Source organism: Nicotiana tabacum, chromosome 18 (genome assembly GCF_000715075.1).
Source record: "Nicotiana tabacum cultivar K326 chromosome 18, ASM71507v2, whole genome shotgun sequence".
Lineage (NCBI taxonomy): Eukaryota > Viridiplantae > Streptophyta > Magnoliopsida > Solanales > Solanaceae > Nicotiana > Nicotiana tabacum.
The window spans coordinates 144389635-144406885 of record NC_134097.1 but is presented as its reverse complement, the minus strand read 5'-3'; the positions used below and the strand labels follow the sequence as shown (position 1 = coordinate 144406885).

The 17251-nt window shown below is 35.4% G+C and overlaps 1 protein-coding gene and 1 non-coding gene across 2 annotated transcripts; both read left to right on the top strand.

Annotated features, from left to right (window-relative positions):
- Positions 1-1339: 1339 nt before the first annotated feature.
- Positions 1340-4540, top strand: LOC107775097 (uncharacterized). Its single transcript, XM_016594777.2, has 3 exons — positions 1340-2209; positions 2910-3449; positions 4353-4540. Exons 1-3 carry the CDS (start codon positions 1415-1417, stop codon positions 4449-4451), a joined length of 1434 nt encoding a protein of 477 aa, XP_016450263.1. The 5' UTR covers positions 1340-1414; the 3' UTR covers positions 4452-4540.
- Positions 4541-13698: 9158 nt separating this feature from the next.
- Positions 13699-13805, top strand: LOC142173106 (small nucleolar RNA R71). Its single transcript, XR_012702536.1, has one exon. It is a non-coding gene; the product is annotated as a small nucleolar RNA R71 (small nucleolar RNA).
- The last annotated feature ends 3446 nt before the right edge of the window (positions 13806-17251 follow it).

Here is a 17251-nt window from a genome sequence, read left to right as displayed (position 1 = left end):
AGATTCAATTCGAAGAAATTTCTAACTTAAAGAAACAACGTTGACTTGCTTAATTTGAAGATGTGTCACATGAGTCTAGAAACTCTATAAAGCAACCTTCACTTATAAAATGGATATATTTTAATTAGAAAAGAACATGCTGACCTAGCTAATTATTTTGTTAATCTTATTTACTTTTCCACATTTAGTTTAATCCATGTTAAATGAATTATTTACTCATTGATTAAGACTTTTCGAGTTAAAGCAACATGATTAATACTACTAAACGTAAGTTCTTATATATATATATATATATATACGTTTAAGAGTTGGGAAAAATTAGATACACTCAACCAGAAGTCATAATATGATTTTATGTGGCACCGTTCAATTTTAAGAGTCAATCTTCTTAATTTTATCGGACATATAATCTTTAAATTTTTAGAAATAAAATTTTACTATATATTTTAAAACTATATAAAGTACTATGAGTTACACTAATTAATACTTAATTCAAAATATTTAAAAGGCATACTAAAAAATTGCAGTAAAGAAAAAAAACTTCGATTGACTCTTGAGATCCACGGTGCTATATAAATTGGGACTAGAGTATATTTTTGGGAAAGAATATGTTGACATCAGAAACTACAGTGCTACAAAGATGCAATATTTAACTTTTAGCAAAGGTATTTTTTCTATTGTTTTGAGTGTTGGGATTAGAGATACTAAAGTTTGTCTTAGTTTTAATCATAGAGTTCGTCGAAAGCTAACAAGACAAAATATATTAAGACAGACTATGAGCTTCCAAGAAAAAGAGTGTATTTTTAATAGGACAGAAGGGAGGGTTAATTACTCTTTTTTTTTAATTGAGCTTAACTTTTATATATTGATAATGTAAATTACGTTGTCAATTACCCTTTTTTTAAAATTGAGTTTAACTTTTATATATTAATAATGTAAATTACATTGTCAATTAACTTAAAAATAATTTTTAATAATAAGTGAAATTAGTAACTCGAAAAGTAATGCAAGAACCTTTTACAAAAAGTTAAATTGTACTTGCTAGGCCGATGCACGAAATATCCTGCGTTTACGTAGGGTCCGTAGAAGAGCCGCACCCCAAGGAGGTGTGATGTAGGCATGCGACCTTGATACAAGCATCAATGACTGATTCTACGACTCAAACTCGCGACCTATAGGTCACACTTAAACAACTTTACCGTTACTCCAAGACTCCCTTCTTAATGGTAAAATTATACTCGATGCATAGAAATATTTACACAGCCAGTAAATATAACTTAAATTTTGTTTATTTAAAACTTTCACATAAATACTCCTTGCACATAACTCATACCAAGAACCAAATGAGCATTACTTCACAATTTTCTCACTCTCTTTTTCTTCTTCTTCTTCTTCTCTCTACGGTCTCTCAAACATGTCTTCATTTGACAAATCTAAAGTGATTAGCATTTCCAAAACAATTCTTATTTGTGGTTTAATCCTTTACATAACCTTTATTATCTTTTTTAGTGACTCTAATTGTCAATCTTCTCAACTTTTCTCTTCCTTTAGATCAAAATGGGCACCATTTAATTCTCAATCAAATGTTGCACAAACCAATATTGCCACAAATATTAGCCACCTTGTTTTTGGAATTTTAGGGTCAGAAAAAGCATGGCATAATAGAAAATCCTATATTGAATCTTGGTGGAGACCAAATATTACAAGAGGTCATCTTTTACTAGATTTTCCTCCTAAAGATGATCTTTTACCTTGGTCAATAAATTCACCACCTTATAAAATATCAGATAATGTTGTAAAACTTGTTGCGGAAACCAAACATGTTGATCCAACAGTTTTAAGATTAGTTCATGGGATTATGGAGGTGTTTAGAGAAGAACATGAAGGTTTAAGATGGCTAGTTATGGGGGACGACGATTCAGTGTTTTTCGTGGATAATATGGTTGATATTCTCGCACAATATGATCATACGGAGTATTATTATTTTGGTGGGCATTCGGAGTTTATATTGTCGAATTATTGGTACTCATTTAATCAAGGTTTTGGTGGTGCTGGATTTATATTGAGTTATCCTTTGGCTAAAGCATTAGCAAAAGATATGATTAATTGTCTTAAGAGATATAATTATTTGAATGCTGCTGATAAAACTACTATGACTTGCATTGCTGATATTGGTGTCAATCTTTCTCCTCTTCAAGGTATTCATCAGGTATGTTAATTTCTTCCAAAAAAAAACAAAGAAATTTACTCAGAGGTTTCTCTCACTTCTCTTAAACTTCGAACAAAAATTAAACAATAAAAATAGTTGTCTTATCAATAGATAGAAAAAGAAAATTGTGTCTTATATTCTTGAAAATCCTCACATTCACCTCCATATTAAACACGCCGGCCATAAAGGAACATCACGACTATATCCTTATCGTAATATAAAGACTTTTAACAGTGGCGTAAGCAAGATTTTTTTACAAGCATTGCTGACATGCATATTGTTACGTTTAGAGGAGGAGCTAGAATTTAAAGTTTATGAGTTTGGAATTCTAGTCCGTTTAAGTTATCGGATTTTATATTAATAATTTATACATATTCAATAGATTTCTTAAAAAAATATAGGATTTGAATTAAAGCTACTAGTTTTGGCCGAACCTATAACTTGTGTTCTAGCTCCACCCCTAGTCATATAATTCATATTGTACATCAATGTGGGTATGTGTTTAATGAAATTCTTAAGCTTTACTTCCAATCCCAAATTAATGTTTACTTTACATTATTTTTCAAATAGTGTCAGTCTATTTATATTTACACATTATTTAAAAAAAAAAATTAATTATCTGCATATATACATGTACATTTGTTTTCTTTCTTCTTTATTACTACTAATATATATATACTTGGAAATTTATAACTTGCAGATTGATCTGCGTGGTAATATATCAGGATTTCTATCATCTCATCCAAAATCTTTATTAATGTCCCTTCACCATTTTGACATGGTTGATCCAATTTTTCCCTCAATGGATCGTTCCCAATCAATTTTCCACCTCTTAAATGCAGCAAATTATGATCAATCAAGAATGTTACAACAAACCATATGCCACAAAAGATCAAGTAATTGGACATTTTCAATTTCTTGGGGATACTCAGCTCATATTTATGAAAAAATTATGCCTAGAAGTTGGATACAAAGACCTATTGAAACATTTAAAACATGGCAAAAAAGTCCTAATCCACCACATTATATGTTTGATGTAAGAAATCCTTCTTTGGATCCTTGTGAAGCTCCTCATATATTTTTCTTCAAATCTATTGAGAAAACTCCAAGAAATGAAATTCTTACAACATATATTAGAGCACGGCCTCGAGGGATTGGAGCTTGTTTATATGCTGGAAATTTATCTGCAGAGTATGTTTCGGAAATTCATGTTTTTTCACCAGCAATTAAACGCATTGAGGTAAGTCTTTCACTTTCTATATCTCTCACTACTTTTTTTTCCCTCATAAATTCTCAATAGTATTTTTAAAGCCAAAATTTAGCCGACTGAACTAATGATGAATTATTCATGGAAATCAATGTGGCCATTTGCACAAATGACCATTTTTTGAGGCCAATGCATAAATTTGTCTCATGTTAGTCCAGTGTGCTAAAATTGTCTTCCAAAAACAAAATAAATCATATGCTGTAGTCCTTATTTATTAGGCGAATTACCTCACTGTATTTATAAATACAGTCGCGTGAATACATCAGATACAGTCAAGTAGCAACAAAATTGTAGCTACGGCCAGTAAATATGGATATTGTAGCTATCAAGTTAATAGCCACTTAACTATAGTCATTTCCGAAAATTCCTCTATTTTAAAGCTGAAATTTAGCCCACTGGACTAACGAGGGACAAGATTTAAAGAGTCATAAAAAATGGCCATATGGTGCAAATAATCCAAATTAATGTGAATTTAATAAGAAGATCTGTTCATTTTGCTATGACTTGAAAATTCAGGTAACATAAATAAAGAGAATAATTAAAAATCTGCAAAGTTACATAACTATTGTCATATATAAACAAGGAAATAGAAAGCAATGATATGCACATTTCTTTCTATGTTTTTAAAATAAATAATAACAAGTTGATTTCAAGCAGACGGCTATTTAACTTATTCTTGTACAAAAATGGACAAAAATTTTGCGTGGATTTCATCGATGAATGTCGACGTTATTCATAAAGAAATATTAGATTATTAGTAGTAAATTTATAGCCATCTAAATTAAACCATTAATTACAAACAAATCTCTATTCTAACCACTATTCTTTTATTTAATTATTTATTCTCTTATTTATATTCTTTTTTTTTTCCTCCAGATTGATAGATGTGAATGTTGTGACATCATTCATGAGGCTGGATCCAATAAAGCTGATGTCAAGTATAGAGAGTGTAAGACAGATGAGATAATAGCTTGATCAACTAATAACGTTATTGTAAAAGCAATTATGTCAATTTATTTTTCTCATTTTTACCAATTTTTCCAATAGAAAATTGTTATATAGTATTTTGAATGGCTCAAATTCATACATATCTGGCAACTATCTCCAAAGGAATGTTGTCATTTTTTATTTGATTTCATTGAATGAACAACTACACTTGCCACTTGGGATCTTCATCTTTCTCGTTCCTTTTTCTAAAAGAAAAAAAATAGAGGTGGAGCTGGAATAAAGATATATGACAAATATTAATATAAAGGATATTAAAATAAGGAAAAAATATAGTTGGATTTAAAGTAAACATAACTTACAAAAAAGAAATACTAACAACCACTTGGATCTCACTCTCGTGAAGTGCTATCCTAAATGCATACTGATTCATCATCGACGGGTGATTTTTGACCACATAAAAAAAAATCTCGTTCTATTTATCTTTTTTTCCTTCAATTAGTTAGTAGTAAGTAAGTTCTCTAAGTCCCGAAGAGAGAAAAGTTAAACTACTCCTCTATTTTAAAATAAAGGACTTGAAATCGGATTGTGGTAGGTAGGTGCACGAATAATATAGGATAATTGAGAGCAGTTTCCAATGTGAGAGGAATTCGCCCTAAGGCCTTATGAGAGCCTTAAAACAAACTAAAGGTGTCTAATGGGTGGGCCGGGCCTGATCGAGAATAAAGGTGACCGGCCGGTTACAAAATCGGGCCAATTACCGATTTTTCATATCAGGCCTATCTTGGTAAAAATTGAACCGGAACGGTTATAGGTCTAAGGGGCCGGGCCGGGTTTATGTAATTTTTTTTGTATTTTGTATAACTATTATAATTTTATATTAACTTATAGTATAAATCTTATACTGGACACTAGAGTGTTATAATAACTTGATATATAACTATAAAGATCAAGCTTCAAAGGCTTTCATAGTTTCATTTCGAATTTTCATTGCATAATAATACTTCAAATTAATCTAACAAACTAAAATATTAAGTATAAATACGTCTAATAATTTTAAAATAACACAAATTATCTCAAATCAACTTAAATACAAATTTCTGAAGGACGCTCAAGACAACTCTTCATATGCGTCCTTAAACAGCCTGTGCCCACCCACTTTAGACGAAGATTTAAGACTCGACCACAGTTCTTGCACTTTACTTTGTGAACTTCTTTATTTTCTTCTACCACATCAAGTGTTCCGAAACATATGAGCGCACTCTAGAAGTACGGGGCATGATTTAACTTGAATTAAGAATTTGAGTTTGAGAAATGACAGATGAGTGAAGAAATAAAGAAGAGGGGGGGGAGGTGTATTTATAGTTTTTCAAAGGGCAAAATTAGTAATTACTAAAAGTGTTATTTTTTAAAAAAAGGGGCCCAAAAAGGGCTATTCTTGCAATCAGCCCATTGGGCAACATTCATATGACTTAAAAATTCCCCCCCAGAAAATAGCCTTTGAATCGGTCCGGGACGGTCCGGTTAATCGATTTAACAGTGTTTTTTATTGAGCGAATTTGACCGGTCTGGTTAACTGAATTTTTTTTAATACGGATCAACCCCCTAACCTAGCCCACCCGGCTCCCTAACTACCGGTCTGGGTTATTACCGGTCTGGGCCGGTTCGAAAATGGGTCAACTCAGCGTATAAAACAAACGGATTTTTTTCATGACTAAATTTATCATCTCTTTCCTAAAACGAAGGATTCCCCTTAGCTATTCTTTCCTAAAGTTTTCTCTTTCTTAAGTACGCTTAGTCCTTATAAATTACCTAAATTGTACGTAGGGGTACGTGCGAAGTCTTCAATGAATACCGGAAAATTGACCAAGTATTATTTCACTTCCTCTTAGTTCAGGCTATTACTTAGCGATTGTTCATCTTCCACTGCCCGAGGCCTTCAGAAAGAAGGCGTTCTTTTACATTGCACTTCTTCATGTCTTGGTTCACCGTCGTTCTAAATAAGTCATATAGTTGATTGAGAAAGCGCCGCCCAAATGTGCTCATTGAGCTGGTCCCCGATGGCGGCTAAAATCATCTCAAAGCTGAAGTGAAGAAAAAAACTAAGTTATTGCAAAAATTATAGGTATACTAATACCCTAAGGATATCTTGATAACTGAAGTTCGAAAAGGTAAAAAAATTAATCGATCTTTCAACCACCAAGTGGTATGGCGAAATGAATGATATTCCTCTATCCTTAATTAAGGTTTTCGAATTTGAGTCCTAAATTTTAAAAAAAAAAATAATAGAGAGCGCTTTACCTTTAAACAGATCCTACACGACATGAATATAAATAAAATAAAATTGAACGACCTTCCAAGAATGAGGATTAATTTGTAACACAAGCTAATCTATATTGATAGTCAACCGATTTTTCTTCTAATAAATAATAAATAAATATAATATTATGTATATATAAGATAACTTTTTTTGACAAAATAGGGATCATATTATATATATATATATATATATATATATATATATATATATCACATATTAGTAGAGACAATATTGTTCATATTGCCCGGAGGGGCATTACCTACTTGGCTATTACAAATCAAAAATATGTCTCTAAGGACATTTTTGTTACCAAGAGCTGCTAGTCTAGAGCAAACATCTTTGTTAACGAGCCTAACTACATAAGTCTTGCCTTCAAAGTCTGATTTCAAGACATTGGTTACAAAATCAGGAGCGTAGTAGATAACATTGAAATCCCTGTTGTTGTTGCCACTCAGCGCTTTTTTAGCCAGCATGTGTGCCGGCTTATTCGCCTCCCTGAAAATGTGTTGTATTCCCTGAATCTTCACCTGCCTCATTAACAACCTGCACTCATGAATAATGTCATTTAGCATTATCATTCCATTATCCAAACAGTTAATGACATCGGTTGAATCTGTTTCTACTTCTAATTAAGTGAATCCTTGTCTAATGGCAGTCTGCAAACCAATTTTCAAGGCCATTAATTCTGCCTGAAGCGGTGTTGTTCTTGGGATGTTTCCATGGAAGCCAACTATCCATTGGCCATTGCTGTCTCTGAATACTCCACCAAATCCACAAAGCGATTGGTCTTCATTGAAGGAACCATCAATATTAAGCTTAATGAGTCCTCTAGGGGGTTTACTCCACGTAACGTTTATTGAAATTTTTACTGACGTTGTATTTTGTTTTTCAGTTAAAAGCTTAAACTATATTGTTAAATTAATAGCACTTTTAAGGCTAGCTAAGTACGCATAGTTATTGTATAAATTGTTGTTTTTGTTAATCTAAATTGTCCATATGACAAAGGGAAATAGATCGTGCTATGTGATAATTGGGTTTTTAAAAGTAGAGTTATGGTATCGAATATAAGTTAGCCAACTATTGACACCATTCCAATTTTTGGGATTAATTCCTAAGTGTGACCACAATTGTCTAACTGCCATGCATTCCAACAAGACATGTTTAATAGTTTCCTTATCAGTTTTACAAGTAGAACATATAGGATCAATGTTTATACCAATATGGTCTAAGAAGCTTCTGGTTGGAAGTCTATTATGGTAGCATTTCCATAATAGAAATTTTAACTTGTTTGGGCACTTAGCTTCCCAAATCCACGTAAAATCCTTGTTGCATTCCATTTGACTGCCTAAGAGGGAGTGGCATGATTTGCTCGTAAAGAGACCATTGGTGTTCAGCGACCAAACAGGTGTATCATAGGATTTGTTTGTGGAGTGTGTAGCATTTATCTTCTTAATAATCCCTGGTTCAAGAGTCATTGAGAGCTTTGATAACTATTGCTCCCAAATGCACACGCAAATATACGTGGTCGACAAGTAATATAATGATAAGTTGAGTGTCAAACCCACAAAGACTTGTGTAAACTACTCACTAAATTACTAAAATTGTTATTCAATCCAGCTAAAATCAAAGTCCAATAATATGATTATATTATACTACAATTCTAAATAATAACTAAGTTATCAAGTAACGAGTTGATTGTTGTGTATTCAGTAGAGACAAATATTCCAGGGTTGTGATCGATTTACCATTCGTATTGTGTTCTAATTATCTCTCCATTTCATATAATTCACTCGTGGTTTCTAATTAATCGATAAATGCTCTCATAGCCTTCTCCCGAGGACTACTCACCTATTCTCAATAGATTAACGCCTATATTCCTATGAAATCAATCTATTAAGAACGCATTAAGATCACAATATTTAATTAAGCATGGTGACTAGGTATATTCCTATCCTAACCACAAATCCGCTCCCCCTAAGGGTTAAGATCAAGCTCTCTTCAATTCTTCTCTAATCTAAACATGGCTTTCCCAAGCATAGCATAGATAGTAAATAGAACCTAACTGCTGGCCAGACAATTAAGCAATTCAACACAGAATTGAAGAAACAACCATATATGAGTGAATTATAACCAAGGTCAAGCTAATATCAAACAATAATATTCATGGCTAAATCACAACCCTAGAACAATGGGTGTTTAGCCACTCATAATGTAATCAAACAATTGCATAAGTGTTGAATCAATTGGAAATACTAGAAAAAGATGAAAAAAACTGAGAATTCTTCGCTTCCTCACGATCCCATGTGTATCTCTACTCCAAAGTGGCGTCTCCTCTCTCAAAAATAGGTTTAGTCTTGCTTTTATATCAGTTGGGTAGGTCTAGGGCCGAAATAAACTTGTCCCGGGCAAAATAGGACACATTTCACGTCACCAACGCCCAGCCCGGTGCCAGGCGCCCTCCACGGCGCCCCATTATTTGTGCATACTATTTTTGGCACCACAGGTGGCGCCAGGCACTGCCTGTGGCGCCCTACTGGCCCTTTTTCCCGGTTTCGTTCGTGTTGGCTCAAATCTCGCGCATTTTTTCCTGTTCCGTTTAGAATTTGGAAAAACGTAAAACATGAAAGTTGTAACCCTTTGAGTTAGGTTTCCAATCATATATTGTGGAGCCAAAATGGAGTTCTGAGAAAAAGGTTTGTATTTTACTAGACAGTGCGCAATGTGCCCTCTCGAGTCTTCGTTTATTCTTAACTATCAAAGTTGACCCCTGACACGATCCCGACTTAATTCCTTGGGCTTTTACTCAGACTTCAAAGCTCCAAATCACTTGAATTTATTCCATAACATCTATATAGCTCGGAATCACTCCTATAAGGCATAAAACACATCGTTAGTGCAAAACATTAGTGATTAAAGCGCAAACTCAACTAAAGTGTAGTAAATTAGAGTGTAATAATAGACTAAAATACGTAATTATAGCCTATCATCAACACCCCACACTTAAACATTGCTCGTCCTCGAGCAATTGGACTATCTAATAACCCCCCCCAACTACGTACAAGTATCAATTATAGAGGATCACTTTAACTTTTAACCACACACTATACCCTTGACTATGATCAATACCGGCACACAAGCATGAACACACAAAAATTCACATTCTTCCCGTTTAAGCAAGGCCAAGTATAATATTTTAATTCAATAATTTCCAATAACCTAATTGTCACCACCCAACCTCACAAGCCGACTTGCAACCACTAAGTACCCTCAATTTATGCACTTACCCAACAAGAAAGTTACATCATTACCAATCATTCATGAGATCATGTGCCCTCACCAACAAACCGAGAGTGAATATAAATTGGTCCACACATTCAAATATGCTTTTGAACATAATTTAAGGACAACACATAATTGAACAAAATTCGCTCACTCTCACAAAGAATTCATATGCATCCCGTGGTCGTTCCATAAGCTTGCCCGTAGTGTATATCTCCACTAATTTAAGCTAGCCAAATCTAGGATCAATTAGGACTTTTAGGTTGTAATGTAGGCTAAGGGACGGGTAGGATATATTTAAAAATAGTGACTCACCCTCCTAAGTACTTTAATACACTACATTTACACTTCAAGCACATATTCTTCTCAACCAAATCACTTGCCATATACAACATAACCCTCTTTTCACTTAAGCACTTCTCTATTTTGTCACTAGCACAAATCAATAAGAATTGGAGGTGTATATTTTTCTACATTATTTGAACTATCATATTTTTTTTCTCTTTTCTTGCAATTTTTCTTTTCCTTTCTCTCTCTTTTTTTCTTCACACACTCCATACATTAAAGTTCATCGGCTAGTGACTTTTAATTTCAACTTTAGTGCACCAACGAGCCCTTCCATGTTTCCACTCGAAAACTACTCCCCAATATCTCACCTTACTTCTTTTAGCGACTAAGTACCTTAGAAGGTAAAGGTTCAATCAATATCAAATTAAGAACAAAATAGGGGTATGACTTGTAATGTGGGTGCCAAAAGAAAGGTCTATAGGCTCAAAGAGGCTAGCAATGGAAAATTCTATTATTATGTGACAAGCACATCCATGATCAAGCAAGAAAATGCCTACGTCATCTCCTAGATTAACACAACTTACAATTTTGCTTCAATTAACACACGGGGCAAGTTCTAGACTACACATGATAGCATAGAAAATCACAAATCCTCATACATACATATGACTCAATCAAGACGGTTCTGTTCAACTCTCAAGTCAAGCAAGCACAATTAAATGAGAAATTTAAGCAACATTGCACTATGAAGCATACAAGTCAGACAACTGAGAAAAGGCGTCACAAAATAGGCTATTTACTTTACTTAGGCTTCACAATTCAAATCAAATACACTGGAAAATAGAATGTATGTCATAGCCTAATGTGCCAACATCAACCATGTCAATGAGTATCTCAGAATGACTCAGTTCCTTCCTAAACTACTCCTAAAAAGAAATTAAAGTGCCGGATTCGAGCTGCATCCTTGGAAAAGAACCAGTGCCCAAAGAAAAACCAAGGAATACTACCTAGCTATTCAAAATTCAAAATAAAAAATAAAAAATAAAAAATAAAAAATCTTTTTGGTGTTTTTAAATCGGACTTTAATCCCTCAAGAAAATTGTCCAAAAGATCCATCGTCGGAAAAATCCGAGCTTTTTCAACTTTTTATTTATTTATTTATTTGTAACCTAGACTATGTCTACTACGAGTTATAAAAGAAAAACAATTATACTCCAGAAAGTAGTTTCCCCACCCCACACTTACATTATGCATAGTCCTCGATGCATGATCATAGAGAAATATTAAAACAAGGGTGAGAAATACTCCCTGAGACCCTCTCAGACCTAGCTCGGACATGATCCTCAATATTAAGGGCTGGGACGACCCCACACTTAAGATCAAACATGCTCCTCAACTTCAACTTTGGGTACTCAGACTTCCCCTACTCTGCAAATAAAAACAACACAAAACTTGACACTAAAGAAAATTAATCAATAGATAAAAGATATACAGGTTGGGTTGCCTCCCAACAAGTACCTTATTTATAGTCGTGGCACAACTCTGCTATTCTGCTCAGGCTGGGCGCTTTCTCTTCTTCTTTCTCCCATGAAGTCTAGCCTTTTTGCACGCTCTCGGAAGGTCTCCTCTTTCATCTCTGGTTATTTTCTCAATCACCTTAACACGCTCAGCTGGAAATACCACCTCCTTTAACTCAGTTGTCCCATCTAGATCACTATAATTCATATAAGGACTCTGTTTATCCCCTTCAATTCTACTACAGTAATCATGCACAAGTCCTCATAATGCTTAGGAAGCTTAAGTACCTTGTACACATTAAAAGTGACCTCCTCATCGCCAACTCTCATTTTTAACTTCCCTGCTCTCACATCAATAATTGCTCCACCAGTAGCTAAGAATGGTCGCCCCAAAATAATGGGCACTTCCTTATCTGCATCGTAATAAAGAACAATAAAATCAGCAGGAAGAATAAACTTTCCCACTCGAACTAACACATCCTCAATAATTCATTCGGGCATGACTAGTGACCTATCTGCTAGCTGTAAAGTGACTGTAGTAGGTCTAAGCGCCCCCAATCCGAGTTGCTTGAACAAAGAGGATGGCATCAAATTTATATTGGCCCCTAAATCACACAAGGCTCTACCAACTTCTTGTTTTCCAAGAGATAAAGGAATTGTGAAACTCCCAGGATTCTTCAACTTAGGAGAAAGTTTACTCTGAACTCTGGCACTGCACTCTTCAGTAAGTGCAACTGTTTCAAACTCTGCATGTCTTCGTTTGTTTGCCACAATATCTCTGAGATACCTTGCATACTTAGGAACTTCCTGTAAAATTTCCACCAAAGGCAGATTCACCTTCACTTGGCTCAAAATATCTAGGAATTTCTTGTACTTAGCATCATCTTTTTGCTTCTGCAGTCTTTGTGGAAACGGAGGTGGTGGCCTAGTCTCAATTACTGGCTTGGGTCCTTTATTATCTTTCTTATTCCTCTCAACTGGCTTGGGAGCTAATTCTCCTTCAGGATGATCTGTATTCTTCTTTTTCTTTGGAACTTCTTCTAGTGCTCTTCCATTTCTCAAGGTAACCGCATTGACTTGAGCTTTAGGATTGCGCTCAGTATCACTTGGAAGAGCTCCAGCCGGTCTAGTGTTTTGAGCACTAGCAAGCTGTCCCATTTGACGCTCCAAATTTCTCACTGTTGTGGTGAGGGCTTGCTGTTCAACCATCACTTTCTGAGAGAGGGCTTGCTGTTCAGCCATCACTTTTTTCAACATGTTTTCAAGGTGACTTGTAGGACTCACTTGTTGTTCAACCTGAGGTGGTATATATTGCTGTTGAGGTGCCTGAGGCCTATATTGATTCTGAGGACCTTGGTTTCCACCCCAAGAGAAGTTTGGGTGGTTTCTCCAACATTTCGAAATGTCCGCTTCAACCGCTGTTTCACCTCCCAAAGAGCAAAGTTTTGTAAGTGTCCCCATACTGATTTGTTTGGCCTCGATTTGCATTACCCACAAAATATACAGACTCTGGATTTGCTGGGCATAGATTGCTCATGTGACCCTCTCCACATACTTCACAAAAGCTTGAACCTGTTGTACCTGTTGCTTGTTGATACTCAAGTTCATCTGGTTGACTTGATTGGTCAGTGTAGAAATCTGTGCTGATAATGCTGAGACGACAACTAACTCAAGACCCCCTGTAGACTTTTACTCTGTGTGTCTGCCCATCTCTCCTTGCCAATCTGAATTTCTCTCGGAGAATTTGTTCAATAATGCATATATCTCGTCAAAGCTTTTCTCCAACACTTGACCCCCAGCTGCAGCATCTACCACGATCTTTGTTTCAGAATGTAGCCCTTCTATGAACGTGTGAGCTAACACTTCATTCGTCTAATTATGATGAGGACAGTCTCTGAGTAGCTCTTTGAACCTTTCCCAAGCTGAGTATAAATATTCTCCCGCTTTCTGTTTGAAGGCAACTATCTCACTTATGATCTTTGCAGTTTTGCCTGAAGGGAAGAACCTTGCCAGAAATTTTCTTGCCAAATCATTCCATGTTGTAATTGAATTAGCTGGTTCTACCTTTAGCCATAGCTTAGCCTTCCCCAACAGAGAGAATGGAAAAAGTGTGAGCCTCACATAATCTGGAGTGATCCCGTTAGTGATATAAGTATCACTAATCTCCAAGAAGTTCAGAATATGCTACTGTGGATCCTCGTGTGGAAGACCCATAAACTGCCCGTTTGCATGAAGTAGCTGGATCATGCTCTGTTTCAGCTCAAAGTGCCCAGTGATTCTAGGCTTCACTATGCTGGAGGTAACATTAGCAATACTGGGCATTGCTACCTCCTGAACAGCCATATGTTGCTCCTATGCCATGTTCACAGGAAATTGAATGAGTGCTTGAATATTATTTGTATCCCTTGCTTCCCTCAACCTCCAGTGAAATGTTTTCTCAGGTTCGGGGTCAAAGCCGTTGAGTCTGTCCTGGCTTCTGACCCTACGCATTCAATCAAAGTTTCTGAGATTAGAGCAACAATCAAGTAACGTTAGACTAGACGAAATAAACAATTAAAGCAAAAACTAGAAAGTAGTTTATATTCAAGCCCCCGGCAATGGCGCCAAAAACTTGTTGCTCCCAAATGCACAAGCAAGTACACGTGGTCGACAAGTACTATAATGATAAGTTGAGTGTCGAACCCACAGACACTTGTGTAAACTACTTACTAAATAACTAAAATTGTTATTCAATCCAGCTAAAATCAAAGTCCAATAATATGATTATATTATACTACAATTCTAAGTAATAACTAAGTTATCAAGTAACGAGTTGATTGTTGTGTATTCAGTAGAGACAAATATTCCAGAGTTGTGACCGATTCATCATTTGTATTGTGTTCTAATTATATCTCCCTTTCATATAATTCACTTATGGTTGCTAATTAATCGATAAATGCTCTCATAGCCTTCTCCCGAAATACTACTCACCTATTCTCAATAGATTAACGCCTATATTCCTATGAAATCAATCTATTAAGAACGCATTAAGATCACGATATTTAATTAAGCAAGGTGACTAGGTATATTCCTATCCTAACCACAAATCCGCTCCCCCTAAGGGTTAAGATCAAACTCTCTTCAATTCTTCTCTAATATAAACATGGCTTTCCCAAGCATAACATAGATAGTAAATAGAACCTAACTGTTGGCCAGACAATTAAGCAATTCAACACAGAATTGAAGAAACAACCATATATGAGTGAATTATAATCAAGGTCAAGCTAATATCAAACAACAATATTCATGGCTAAATCACAACCCCAGAACAATGGGTGTTTAGCCACTCATGATGTAATCAAACAATTGCATAAGTGTTGAATCAATTGGAAATACTAGAAAAAGATGAAAAAAACTGAGAATTCTTCGCTTCCTCACGATCCCATGTGTATCTCTACTCCAAAGTGGCGTCTCCTCTCTCAAAAATAGGTTTAGTCTTGCTTTTATATCAGTTGGGTAGGTCTAGGGCCGAAATAAACTTGTCCCGGGCAAAATAGGACACATTTCACGTCACCAGCGCCCAAACCGGCGCCAGGCGCCCTCCACGGTGCCCCATTATTTGTGCATACTATTTTTGGCGCCACAGGTGGCGCCAGGCATTGCCTGTGCCGCCCAACTGGACCTTTTTCCCGGTTTTGTTCGTATTGGCTCAAATCTCGCGCGTTTTGCCCTGTTCCGTTTAGAATTTGGAAAAACGTAAAACATGCTAATTGTAGACCTTTGAGTTAGGTTTCCAACCATATATTGTGGAGCCAAAATGGAGTTCTGAGCAAAACGTTATGTGTATTTTACTAGATAGTGTGCAATATACCCTCTCGAGAATTCGTTTATTCTTAACTATCAAAGTTGACCCCTGACACGATCTCGACTTAATTCCTTGAGCTTTTACTCAGACTTCAAAGCTCCAAATCACTTGAATTCATTCCATAACATCTATATAGCTCGGAATCACTCCTACAAGGCATAAAACACATCGTTAGTGCAAAACATTAGCGATTAAAGCGCAAACTCAACTAAAGTGCAGTAAATTAGAAGTATAATAATCGACTAAAATACGTAATTATAGCCTATCATCAATAACTCCCATGTGTTTTGCTTCCATATATTCTTTATGGTTAGGGTGTCATCTTGGAGGGTCAGAGGACCCTGAATACATTGACGGAGTGGATTCGATTGGGGAATCCAGCTACTATTCCACACACTTAAGGTTGAGGATTTATGAGGCAACCATGTAATCCCTTTGGTACATACTTCCCAACTTAGTAAAATACTATTCCAGATAAAGGAGTTATTTTTAGTGCTTTCCTAGTACTATAGAGACCTAAAATTGTTTTTGCCCAGGCTGATTGAGTATTGTGAAGGAGTCTCCAAGTGAGACTAGCCAAGCTTACTAGGTTTTTCTTTTTTGCGGCATGAAGACCTAGCCCACCATCTTTTTTGTTATGAGTGATATTGTCCCATTTTATGAGATAGAGTTTTTTGAGGTACCATTAGTACCCCATATAAAATCCCGTTGGATCTTATCAATTTTACTAAGAATCTTAGCCGGTAGAAGGGTGTATTTCATTAAGTGATTTGGAAGGCAGTTTAAACAAGAGGTTGCTAAAGTGCATCTACCAGCCATGCTTAGTAAATTGGATTTCCAAGTACTAAGTCTAGAAATCATGTTATCAAGGACAAATTGGAAGTCTTTGACCCTAGGTTTGGAGCTCGTAATAGGAAAACCTAAATACTTTCCGAAAGAGTTACTAACTCTGATCATAAGGATTTGTGAGAGGATAGCTTGTGTAGGCTTAGGGCAATGTTCGAAGATAATAATTTTGGACTTAGCTTTGTTGATGGATTGTCCTGATAGGTGACAAAAGGATGTAAGACAGTCTTTGATGACTTCAATAGATTTATCATTTATTTGAGCCATTAAGGTTAGATCATCTGCAAAAAATAATGAGATATTTGATACTTTTTGATGCCAATTGTAATGGGGTCCCAACAACCTAGATCAACTTTATGGTTAATTAGGGTAGAGAGCATCTCCATACAAAGGATAAAAAGATATGGAGATATAGGGTCACCTTGTCTAATACCTCTACTTGGTGAAAAGTAACTAGTTCTAGTGCCATTAACTAAGATGGCTATTCTACTAGAAGAAATACAGTTCATTATGAGCTTTGTAATATTGGGATAAAATTTAAAAAATCTTAAGGCTCTATAGACAAAGGACCATTCTAAACGATCGAAAGCTTTTTCCAAGTCAATTTTCAAAATCATGTTGTGCTTATTACCACGATATTTATTCATTTTAAGAATTAATTCTTGAATAATAATGGCATTATCACAAGCTTTCCTATTTTTTAAGAAACTACTTTGGAAAGGTCTAATTATGTTGT